The 11,628-nt window shown below is 39.6% G+C and overlaps 2 protein-coding genes across 5 annotated transcripts; one reads left to right on the plus strand and one right to left on the minus strand.

The window, feature by feature from the left end:
• Positions 1-305: 305 nt before the first annotated feature.
• LOC103850461 (two-component response regulator-like APRR7) lies at positions 306-3,814 on the minus strand. Of its 2 annotated transcripts, XM_018656706.2 has the most exons (9): positions 3,617-3,814; positions 3,201-3,496; positions 2,958-3,119; positions 2,714-2,847; positions 2,447-2,611; positions 2,182-2,356; positions 1,644-2,079; positions 944-1,568; positions 306-839 (listed from the first exon to the last, which is right to left on the minus strand). In XM_018656706.2, exons 2-9 carry the CDS (start codon positions 3,460-3,462, stop codon positions 720-722), a joined length of 2,079 nt encoding a protein of 692 aa, XP_018512222.2. In that variant the 5' UTR covers positions 3,463-3,496; positions 3,617-3,814; the 3' UTR covers positions 306-719. The 2 variants fall into 2 exon arrangements, with proteins under 2 accessions (XP_018512222.2, XP_033139790.1); XM_033283899.1 differs by having other exon boundaries at positions 2,714-3,119; positions 3,201-3,481; positions 3,617-3,792.
• A 265-nt stretch (positions 3,815-4,079) lies between these two features.
• Positions 4,080-11,614, plus strand: LOC103850463 (E3 ubiquitin-protein ligase UPL4). 3 transcript variants are annotated; one of them, XM_009127217.3, is made up of 17 exons: positions 4,080-4,975; positions 5,262-5,914; positions 5,979-6,089; positions 6,174-6,290; positions 6,386-6,544; positions 6,630-6,791; positions 6,923-7,072; positions 7,167-7,288; positions 7,370-8,456; positions 8,816-9,943; positions 10,028-10,258; positions 10,336-10,440; positions 10,528-10,608; positions 10,689-10,757; positions 10,858-10,986; positions 11,092-11,175; positions 11,291-11,614. In XM_009127217.3, exons 2-17 carry the CDS (start codon positions 5,285-5,287, stop codon positions 11,354-11,356), a joined length of 4,431 nt encoding a protein of 1,476 aa, XP_009125465.2. In that variant the 5' UTR covers positions 4,080-4,975; positions 5,262-5,284; the 3' UTR covers positions 11,357-11,614. The 3 variants fall into 3 exon arrangements, with proteins under 3 accessions (XP_009125465.2, XP_018512434.2, XP_033139789.1); XM_018656918.2 differs by having other exon boundaries at positions 8,801-9,943; positions 11,291-11,356; XM_033283898.1 differs by lacking the exon at positions 4,080-4,975 and having other exon boundaries at positions 5,285-5,914; positions 8,801-9,943.
• Positions 11,615-11,628: the final 14 nt, after the last annotated feature.

Consider the following 11,628-nt stretch of genomic DNA (forward strand, 5'->3'; position numbering starts at 1 on the left):
AGCAAGAGAGGTAGAGAGAGAAAAGCTCACAACTTTGAAAATGCAAAAGAGTACGCCAATCGCTGGATTTTTCGGTTTTTTTTTTTTATTATTTTCTTTCTAAATTTAAATGTTTTGTGATACAAATTAATGTATAACGTATTTGACTTTGACTTTTATGAAAATTAATTTCGAATATCATCTATCAACTACCCATGAAAATTATACCTTTAATAATTTTCTTAAAGCAATCAAATGGTTTCCAGATAAGAGATTAATTCTTTCTATAAATGTGTGAAAAAGAAAGAATACATTTGTAATAAAAATGCTGAAACTAATAGTTTTGTTTTAGTAATTTTGCAATACACATGCTATGAGATGATGCTGATACAAAATACGAGACTGTATCCTACTCGGCTCCAACAACAAAGCTTATACAAAAAAATATATATACAAAAACCAGTGGTTATTGTTTTACAAGTTTACATCATCTACACAACTCATGAACCAAATCCTTTTCTCCTGAATCCACAAACCAGACCATAACAAGTCGTGTCCTTGTTTCGTGGAATAGTTCTAGTAGTAGTAGTATCAAAGAATCAGACTTTTGAGGGTAATGAAAGTTTTGTTAAAAACAGGTGATCGATAGATAGATTTACTGATAGGTCCCAACAAAGATGATGAGAAGGTTACCATTTTTTTTTAAGCTGATAAGTATTGGTTTTGTAGAGAACTTCCTGTCAGCTATCCTCAACGTTTTTTGTGTCGTTATCATTCGTTGCATCAGCTGTTTTACGCACGAACTGGCCACGGACACGAGGGCGTTGTTCCGCTAGTTTTTTCCGGCTTTGGTATCGTACCTGAGAAAAAGAAAAACACATTTTTATGAATCATATGACTACATGTTTAAGTTAACACATGCAAATGTTTTGAAATGACAATCAAAAGCCTTTTAACTTATTACCTTCTTTCTGAAGCACCTCTCTTTTCTCTTCTGACGGAACTTGGTCAAAGCAGCTTCTCTTTGAGACATCTTGTTTTCATCTGCCACATTCCCGCTTCCACTTCCACTTCCACTTCCACTACCATCGCCACTTCCACCACCATCACCATTAGCACTACCCGTATTCATCCCTCCTCCAGCATTCATCCCATTGCTGCTTCCATATGGATCATTGCTCCCGTGACCACTTCCTGATCCACTTCCATTCACACTGTAATTCACTTTATTGTTGTTGTTACCTTCAATCACCTCATTGTACACATTTGAGGATCCACGTTGGGGCGGTAACTTCTGCTCAGGGATGTGAGCAGGATTATAGGACGAGTGATGATGATGATTACGATGATCACAAGGTAGAAGAGGCTGAATCGATGAGTGCTTTACTGATGAAGATCCTGCCGAGCTCACTTTTGGAGCTCCAGTCGTAGAGCTCATTTCCAAGTTATTGCTCCCGACGCGTGAGTGATGATTATTGCGGAGACCCTCGTTCATGTTCAGGTGACAATCACATGCCGCTTCAGTCTTTTTTGTAATATCTTGGCAATTATTATCATGAAGCTTATTGTTATTCGCGGCTGGATTATACCTGTACAAGTCCAACAATCGATCTCATAAGCCTTCAATACAACCTTCTAACGTTATATATTAAAAACAAAAGTACCTTGAGAAAGCTGAACCCTCTGAACGCCTCAGCACATTGCGGTCTTCTCTAACTATTGCCCCATCATCTTTGGTTCCACGATGCCTCTTTGAACTATGTTCAACGTCCATCAGCTCTTCAGAGTTTTTGACGGCAGCTTCACTTGTATCTAAAGTTTTGCAGTGTGGGTTAGGCGCCTCCGGTTCTCTGTTATCTTGAAGGTGGCTAGACAACGCTTTGAAACCCGATCCTCCATCTTCATGCATTTGTTTACTTGAAGGACTTTCACTGTTGAGATCCAACGGTCCTTTTCCAACTTTCAGTTTCCATTTACTAGAGCTCTTCTCAAATGAATTCTCCTGTCTCACGATGCCAGTGGTTTTAGTTAGGGGTTCATCTTTGGGATCATCATTTCTACGAATACTAATCTCCAAGTCTCTACCCATTGTGACATCTTCTGCAGAAATTATGGAAAAAAAATGTTCACTATCATGTTTTTAAGTTTGAATATAAAGAAGAGTACGGAAGAAACTGAGAGATCACAGCTTCCTTTCTTTACCAATTTTTTCATCCTGTTCTTGAGTCTCCTTCTCAGCAGGTGCTGCAACCAAGTGATTATTGGGAAACTCGGGGTTTGAATGTACCACTTGTGCGCATGTGCTATCAGCTCTATCCCATAGAGACACCGCTCGTGGACTGTCATCAACTTCCACAGCTTTTTTTGTCCAAGAGCTCTGAAGAAAAGATATATCAAAATCAAATCCTGATCGTTTGCAAAGTAAAACTTCGGAATAAACTAGAAATCTTTGCGCATTTTTTCTCACCTGAGCACCACTCCCATCACTACTTCCATCACTAGCGTTCAGGCCAATGCTCCCATTCTCATTCTCACCACTGTGTCCTGAATCGTTGTCAGATTTTATAATATTCTTGGATTTCACGGACTTTTGAGTTTGATGAGTTCCACTTTCACTTCCACTGCCACTTGACTGTGAACATGAAACAAGGAAAACCAAAAGATAGATACCAATTCACAATTAGATAAAATAAATACCAACAATTTTTTCAGATACAAGCAAACGGGGACTTACACTTTGACATCTTCTCCAAACATGTTGCCAAAGGATTTTAAGCTCATTTTTTCTTATAGGCTTAACGAGAAAGTCAACCGCTCCTTTTGATAAGCATTTAAAGATCAGCCCCATTGAGTCATGAGACGACATCACTGCAACAACAAAAGAAAAACACTCACAGGGGAATGTAGTTAAAAGCATCTACTTCACCAACAGATCCGGAAGCTTGAGAAGAATCAACTAGAAGAGAGAAAACACTCACTGATGACAGGGATGTTGCGGCGAGATTTGTGATTCAAAATCTTGCATAAGAGACCGACACCAGATAAGTAAGGCATGACCACCTCGGTCAACACAATATCAATATGATTGTTTAGATCTTCCAACACCTTCCAAGCTTGTACACCATTCGCTACCTCCACAACTGACATAAATGAAAGTTGCTTTCTCATTATCTATTAGTGGTATGCAACAAGTAAAGTCATAGTCTTGAGAACTGACCGACCTTCATAGCTACAATTACGAAGAAGGGCAGTAACGATATAACGAGTACAGTCATCATTTTCCACGAGAAGCACTCTGATGGTTCTGACATGAAGAAACCTTTCCCAACAAACAGTGGCCTGCGTTTGCTGCGACAGTGGAACTTGCAGTCCAGGCGAAGAGCCTTGGCCAGCAGCCCCATTTCTCACATCCATAGGGACTCCATTGGCTTTATCTTCTCCTCCACTATGCCCCTCACCCTCACCGTTCTCATCACCATTCATCACACCAATAATTAAAACACTTCCTTCTCCTAAACTATAATTGACACACAGAAACTCACTCAGCAATCAAGTAAGTTTCTACAGAATCATCAAATCGAAAAATTCCAAATCGAAACTAATCACAAACAGAGGAATAAGCAGGAGCTGATCTTACAATAAACTAATCCCGCAACGAAGAATCTGAGCTGAGAAAGAGCAAAGTAAAAAAGAGAGTGATGAAGGATTTTGATTCAGAGGTTTTTTTAAGTCTCTCTGAGAGTTGAAATCGGAGACGACCGTAAGCCACCGATTTTTTTTTTTTTTAATTTCCCGGAGGTAGATAGATAGATAGATATTATTAAGGTTTTTTTTTTTGTAGCGGAAAAATAATTAAGCGATTGAAATATCTGACGTGGAGAAAGTAAGGGTCGTGAACGTCCGATAAGAGCCACGTCAGATGGGATATTTTCCCATCACGTATTGGCAGATCTAAGTGTAGTTAGAAATTTAATCCGGACCGTCGATTAGATTTTGGGTGAAGAGACTGGCGTTTTAAAGATTCTATAGATTCTGGGTTTTAATATATGGGCCGTAATTAGGCTTTTAGTATGTCATACGTCCAATAAAAAGCACTTCAAAAAAAAAAGAGGTTTATGTTATACTTGTGTTCAGAACCAAGTTCGTTGTTTTGACCCATACTTTTTGAGCCACTTTGCCCACTTCCCATTGTTTCCAATAGATAGATTGAGCTGAACTATCTGACGGCTCACGTAGGAGGTAACAACAGATTTTGATATATTAAAAATCTTCTTCATTTTTTCTAAATCATCCATAATGTTAAGCAGATTTTAAATTAATTATCATAAAAACAAAGAAATTGTTATTTAATTATAGCTGCTTAATATATTCACTCAGATATAGTAGGCGGAAGAATCGATTGTTTGTTAATAATTCCATCTCATGAGCTGACCTATCTTTAATACATTTCTCTATACGCAACCCAAAGGTAAACGAACTACTAATAGTTGCATTAACTATTTATCAAACTAATACTATATTATAAATAATCAAAATACACCATAACACATGTGATTAATTTGTCAAAAAGGAAAACAAGCATTTGATTAATTGCACGGCTTTACACAGTTAATGACGACACGTGGCACCAGCAACCAACATGAAGCGGTGCTAAATACTTTAATAATAACTCCAAAATCGGAAAAGAAACGACTTACAAAATTTTACATCCGTCAGATATTATTTCAACCAATACTAAACCGTCAGATCTAATCCATTCTTTCCCCACATTCGGCGTACCGTGTGCACATCCGCAGCGGATAATTCTTAAAAACATTACAAATATTTTTAATTAACAACCATCATCATCTTAAGAAGATAAGCAAGGAAGATACAAACAATATACACAGAGAGATATGATCGTGTGATTCCTGGATAAAACCCTACGATTCTCCCTCAGAGGGTATTTAAGTTTCTCGATACCAATCACAAAGGCGTTGGCTTTTTATTTTCCACAGTGAGTTTTTTTTTTTAAATTAAATTTTTCATTTTTCAGTACGATCATCATCTTCATTTCTTCCGTTTGTGTTTGCTAGTCCGATCATGATCTTTATGTTTTTGCTCTCTTCAGTGAAGCGTTGATTCACTGTGATAACGATCGTCTTTGTCTGTTATTGATTAATTGTGTTAATTAGAATTTTTTTTTTAATTAGAATATTGATTGGCTCTTAGTTGTTGAAACCTCTTAGCTTAATTGGGAAAGCATATAAGACTTAAATTTTGATCCTTTTGGTTTTGTATAGGTTGAAGTTATATAATTGAAGAGATGGAGAACAGAGGACAGAAACGAATGGAGGTTGTGGGGGAGCCACCTGCTGATAAGAGAGCTTGCAACTCACAAGACTTCACATCTGGCGCCTCCTCTGCTCAGGCTCAACAAGCCAATGGTAACACTGATGCTGACATGGACACTTCTTCCTCTGCCTCTCCTTCGAGTCGTTCAGATGGAGAACAAGACAGGGAGGAGGAGGAGGAGGAGGAATCCGACTACGGATCATGCGATTCCGATGATGAGGATCCGAGGAGGAGGGTGCTTCAGCGGTATCAGAGGGGGAGATCAACAGGAGATCAGCTGAAACTGAAGTCTCTCGCGTCGAGGTTGAGTGAAGAAAACGATCCTTCTCTGCAGTTGACTGGTCTTACGGAGCTCTGTGAAGTGTTGTCTTTCTGTACTGAGGACTCTCTGTCCATTGTGATGGCTGACTTGCTCTCGCGTGTGCTTGTTAAGTTGGCTAAGCATGAGAGCAATGCAGATATCATGCTGCTCGCAATCAGAGCGGTTACTTACTTGTCTGATGTTTATCCGCGGTCGGTAGCGTTCCTTGTTAAACATGAGACCATTCCTGCTCTCTGCCAAAGACTACTGACGATTGAGTACTTGGATGTTGCTGAGCAGGTACTATATACTTCAAGAGAGATTGTTTTTATTAATGTTTCATACTAACTATTGACTTGGCCAGTGTTTGCAAGCACTTGAGAAGATATCCAGAGATCAGCCGGTAGCATGCTTGAACGCTGGAGCAATTATGGCAGTGCTTTCGTATATCGATTTCTTTTCAACAAGCATACAGGTTTGCCATCTCAACAACGACTTGGTTTAGCTGGAATGGGTGACTTTATAAGACTTATCGATTTGAACATTGCATTTGCTTCAGAGAGTCGCAGTTTCTACTGTGGTGAATATATGTAGGAAGCTTCCACCTGAGCCTCCCTCGCCTGTCATGGATGCTGTTCCAGTATTATGCAATCTTCTTCAATATGAAGACCGACAGGTCAGAGTGATGATCAGTTATTGTCCTCTTATCTTTTCTTAACTGAAATAAATCCTCTTCTGCGAAATATTGATGGCATTATGTTCTGCTTGCAGTTGGTGGAGAGTGTCGCTATTTGCTTGACAAAAATAGCAGATCAAGTTAGCCAGTCGCCTGCTATGTTGGATCAACTATGTAGCCATGGACTTATCCATCAATCAACACATCTTTTAAACTTGAACAGCCGCACAACCCTATCTCAACCTGTTTACAACGTACGTGAGATCTCTTCTTCTTTTGGATCATCTTCCTTAGTATCTATTATAAATATAACATCATTGTACTTTGGCTTTGTGGCAGGGCGTGATTGGATTGCTAAGAAAACTATCTTCTGGTTCAACTTTAGCTTTCAGAACATTGTATGAGCTTAACATTGGCTACAGACTAAAAGAAATCATATCCACCTATGACATTTCTCATTCAGTTTCTTCTACACAGCCCATCCATCCATGCTCCAACCAGGTTTGAGTTCTTTTGTACTCAAATAGCGATTTTTTTTCTTTTCAAAATGGCCATTTATCCATGTAGCTTTGGTAGAAGGAATGCAATGATAATGATCTTAATGTTGGTTGTGGAATCAACTTACTACTCAGGTGCATGAAGTCTTGAAGTTGGTGATTGAGCTTCTTCCAGCTTCACCTGTTGGGGATAATCAGCTGGCATTAGAAAAGGAAAGTTTTCTTGTCGATCAGCCTAATCTCTTGCAACAATTTGGAGCAGACATGCTTCCTGTTATGACTCAGGTTATTTCCTGACTTGTCAATTTAAATGCATGTACATATGAATTTTATGGTTTTCTCTTTGAAGAGTATGATGTATCCTGTGAGTTCTCTGTAGGTGCTAAAGTCTGGAGCTAGCGTTTATGTTTCTTATGGTTGCCTATCAGCAATTCACAAGCTGACTTGCTTAAGTAAGTCAGACGATCTTGTCGAGTTACTGAACAATGCTAACATTTCAAGGTACATTGTTTTGTAATCTGTTGAGAACTCATTAATCCGATTGTTATCTAGCTAATGATAGTGCGTTTCATGGTGGTGCAGTGTTTTGGCGGGCATTTTTTCAAGGAAAGATCATCATGTGGTCGTTGTTGCACTACAGATTGCTGAAGTGCTTCTTGAGAAATACAGAGATGCTTTTTTGAATTCCTTTATAAAAGAGGGTGTTTTTTTCGCAATCGCAGCACTCCTAACTTCTGATAGGGGACAACAGATCAATCCAGTATCCGGTTTCATTCAAGGATCTGTTCCGAAAGAGATTGTGAAATGCTTGTGCCAGTCTTTTGAAGGATCAGTTTCCTCTTCTTCACAAACTTGCAAGGTTGGAAATGATTCTGTCTACATCCTCGCAACACGTATCAAGGAGAGTTTCTTTGGACCTGAGGTATTCGACTCTCAGAAAGGCTTGACGGATGTCCTCCAGAACCTCAAGAATCTGTCGGCAGAACTCAACGATTTGGTGACTGTACCTGTCGATGCGCATGTCCTGCATGGTGAGAGGTTCTTCTCAATATGGAATCAAATCATGGCAAGGCTGAAAGAGAGGGAATCTGTGTCCACTTTTGAATTTACTGAGAGTGGAGTTGTGAAGGCTCTGGCAAATTATCTGTCTAATGGACTCTACGAAAGGAAACTTAACAAAGGCGATCCTGAATGTGATAGTTTACCACTTGTTGGTAACAGATTTGAAGTGTTCACAAGACTACTTTGGTCTGATGGCGAGGCAACTCCGTCCGCTTTAATACAGAAGCTCCAAAATTCCTTATCTTCTTTAGAAAACTACCCAATTGTCCTGAGCCAGTTTTTGAAGCAAAGGAACTGTTTCGCTGCTATTCCAAATGGACGTTGCATAAGTTATCCAGTCCTAAGAGTTCGTTTTGCTAAAGCAGAGGGGGAGACTTGTCTGCGTGATTACTCTCCAAACTTTGTCACCGTTGACCCACTTTGCTACTTGGACGCTGTTAGTCAGTGCCTGTGGCCCCAAGTGAATTTGGAACCTTTAAATTCTGTCGAAGCGAAAGATCAGGCTATAGAATGTCAATCTTCACAGCTGCAGTCAACTTCGATATCTTGTCAAGGTGAAAGCTCAAGCCATATGGAAATTGACTGTCCTAATGCATCTCAGCTGCAGGTAGTTTCTAATCTTTAGCCTTATGGCAAGTTTTCTTCTATCTTGAGGTTTTGCTTTAATTAGGAGGGATTTAAACAGTCCTAATGCATCTCAGTTGCAGGTTGTTCAATATAAATTTAGGTGAAACAATGTATTAGAACAGAACTCTTTGATTATTACTCTTACTTTTGCATCATAAACGATTATTTACGCCTTCATGGTTTCCACCATTAGCAGTATTCTGAATTAAGATGAGCATTAGGTAATGTTTTGAGTTTTGGTTATCTTTACTTCTCTCCAAGCTTCTTTTGTTGGTTATTGTAGTAACTTTATCTTTTGTGTTTGGAAAATTTATATGCGTCCAGGGATCTCAAGAGGAGGAAGACCAATATCACCTTATAGATTCAGGAGAAGAGAATTCTTCCTCATCTAAAGAAGAGGATGTGCGACCTCGACTTTTGTTTCGTCTGGAAGGGCTTGAGCTAGACCCCTCTTTGACTGTTTACCAGGCAATTCTCTCGCACAAACTAAAATCAGAAAATGAGACTACCAACGATTCAAAGCTTAGTGGACACCACACCATCACTTACGAAAGAGCTCCACAGCTTGCAGTGTCTCATGAAAATCTGTTTCCCCTCAGATCTATGGACAACGACGAGCATCACCCGTTTTTATCCTACTTGTTTGCTCATAGACTTGGTTTGCGCCACAAAGGGACAAGTCCTCCTGAGTATGCCATATTGTTTCTGCTCAAGAGTCTGGAGGGCATGAACAGATTTCTCTTTCAGCTGATTTGTCATGAAAGGATTAATGCTTTTGGGGAAGGTAGGCTGGAGAGTTTGGATGATCTAACTGTGCAGGTGCGTCCGGTGCCATATGCTGAATTTGTTAGCTCTAAGCTTACAGAGAAGTTAGAGCAGCAGCTGCGTGATTCTTTTGCTGTGTCACCGTGCGGTCTACCACCGTGGTTTAATGATCTAATGGCTTCATGCCCGTTTCTGTTTAGTTTTGAAGTCAAATCTAAATACTTCCGACTTGCAGCGTTCGGTCCACAGCAAGTCCATAATCAGCCACAGCACCTTGGTAGTTCAAATGTTCATGGTAGTTTACCTCGTAAAAAGTTTTTAGCTTGCCGTGAAAAGATTCTAGAGTCTGCTGCGAAAATGATGGAGTTACACGGCACCCAGAAGGTGGCCGTTGAGGTTGCGTACAGTGAAGAAGTCGGAACTGGCCTTGGGCCAACGCTGGAGTTCTACACACTTGTCAGTAGAGCATTTCAAAATCCGGATCTTGGTATGTGGAGGAGTGATCCTAGCTCCTTGGCTGGAAAGCCAATGGTACCTCCTTCAGGACTCTTTCCACGCCCTTGGTCGGCTACATCAGCTGCTTTTCCAGGTGTGCTGCAGAAGTTTGTTCTCTTGGGGACAGTGGTAGCCAAGGCTCTACAAGATGGACGAGTCTTGGACATTCCTTTCTCTAAAACCTTCTATAAACTAATTCTCGGACAGGTAAATTGGGTTCTTCAAGCATATCTCATCTTACATATGAATCTCTTGTAACAATCTTATGGAGCAAGTGTTTTTGTCTTGTAGGAGTTGAGTTCATTTGACATCCATTTCGTTGACCCTGAACTTTGTAAAACACTGGTGGAATTGCAAGCTCTGGCACGTAGGAGAAAGGTTATCTCAGAATCACAAAGTGATGTCCGAGCAGCTAAGTGTGACTTGAGTTTCCGTGGAACAAAGATTGAGGACCTTTGTCTTGATTTTTCCCTGCCTGGCTACACGGACTATGTTCTCTCTCCTCGGTTTGCTAATGATATGGTACGTTTTGTGAACAAGCCTCTTTCTTATTTTTCCTGCACATTGTGGATTAATATCTACTCTCCTTTTGATTCTAGGTAAATTTGGGTAACCTCGAGGAGTATGTAAAGGCTATTGTCAATGCCACAGTATGTAATGGGATCAAAAAACAAGTGGAAGCGTTTCGGTCTGGATTTAACAAAGTACGTGGCCGTCTCTTTAGCTTACTTTTTTTCTCTGTAGGTTTTAAGGTTGCTTGAATCATTCCTTTTGTTATTACACGCTTTCAGGTTTTCCCTATTGAACATCTTAAGATATTTAATGAAGAAGAACTGGAAACTTTGTTGTGTGGAGAACGAGATCTCTTTAATGTAAGTAAACCTTCAGGTTCTATGGGTTTGTGTACCGTTTTTCATCAACTGAGAAGCTTATTAAGTCCTTCCTTTTGCAGATGAATGAAGTCTTGGACCACATCAAGTTTGATCATGGTTATACTTCTAGCAGCCCACCAGTTCAAAATGTTGGTGGATCAAACTCAAACCAACTGCTTTTCTTTCTTCTTGTTTTTGATTTTGTGTATCTAACTAAATGGTTCAAATGTTTTTTTTTTGTATTCTTAGTTGTTGGAGATTCTGCATGAGTTTCACAAGGAGCAACAGCGAGCTTTTCTGCAATTTGTAACAGGATGTCCTCGGCTACCCCCTGGCGGTTTGGCGTCTCTCAGTCCCAAACTTACCATTGTCCGCAAGGTCCACTGTGACTGAAAGCTTCTCTATGTTTTCTTTCATTACATGTTATATAATCTCTTTCTTTTCTCATCTGCCTTGCCCTTTTTTCATTTGTTGTTTAAACAGCACGGTAGTGATTCATCAGAAACAGACCTGCCTAGTGTGATGACCTGCGCCAATTATCTGAAACTTCCACCTTACTCTTCCAAAGTGACATCTCTCTTCATCTTTGTTTAACCACTCTTTCTCTGGACAATAGCCAGTCTCAGGATCGATCTCACTGTGTTGTGTTTCTGCTTTTTGTTTTCTTGTGTATGTATCGCAGGAAAAGATGAAGGAGAAGCTGATCTATGCCATAACTGAAGGGCAAGGTTCCTTCCATCTCTCTTAAGTTAGCATCTTGTAAAAATTAGCAGAAGCGGTAGGAGAAGAGAAGAGTGAACTGTTAGAAGAAAACAAGACGATGCTCTTCCTTCACATTGGCTTTAATGTTTTCTTTTCTTAGGATTTTGTACAAAAGAATAGTAATCAGTAGAAAAAGAAAAAGAAAGACATTAAAACTTTTTTTCTTTCTTTTGGACAATATGTGTGCATAGAAAAATCTAACTCCCATTTTGGAATAGTATATAAATAAATAATTTCGAAGGAAGTATAGATTTGTAT

This window comes from Brassica rapa, chromosome A02, assembly GCF_000309985.2.
Source record: "Brassica rapa cultivar Chiifu-401-42 chromosome A02, CAAS_Brap_v3.01, whole genome shotgun sequence".
NCBI lineage: Eukaryota > Viridiplantae > Streptophyta > Magnoliopsida > Brassicales > Brassicaceae > Brassica > Brassica rapa.

What these genes read in the sequence shown, in the direction of transcription:
- LOC103850461 (XM_018656706.2), bottom strand. Translation starts at nt 3,462, where the DNA reads ATGAATGGTGATGAGAACGGTGAGGGTGAGGGGCATAGTGGAGGAGAA. An exon ending in AGAACAGGATGAAAAAATTG is followed by an intron (nt 2,080 to 2,181) that starts GTAAAGAAAGGA and finishes TAATTTCTGCAG; the next exon opens with AAGATGTCACAATGGGTAGA. An exon ending in AGAGGTGCTTCAGAAAGAAG is followed by an intron (nt 840 to 943) that starts GTAATAAGTTAA and finishes TCTTTTTCTCAG; the next exon opens with GTACGATACCAAAGCCGGAA.
- LOC103850463 (XM_018656918.2), top strand. Translation starts at nt 5,285, where the DNA reads ATGGAGAACAGAGGACAGAAACGAATGGAGGTTGTGGGGGAGCCACCT. An exon ending in TGCTTCCTGTTATGACTCAG is followed by an intron (nt 7,073 to 7,166) that starts GTTATTTCCTGA and finishes AGTTCTCTGTAG; the next exon opens with GTGCTAAAGTCTGGAGCTAG. An exon ending in AACTTACCATTGTCCGCAAG is followed by an intron (nt 10,987 to 11,091) that starts GTCCACTGTGAC and finishes TTGTTTAAACAG; the next exon opens with CACGGTAGTGATTCATCAGA.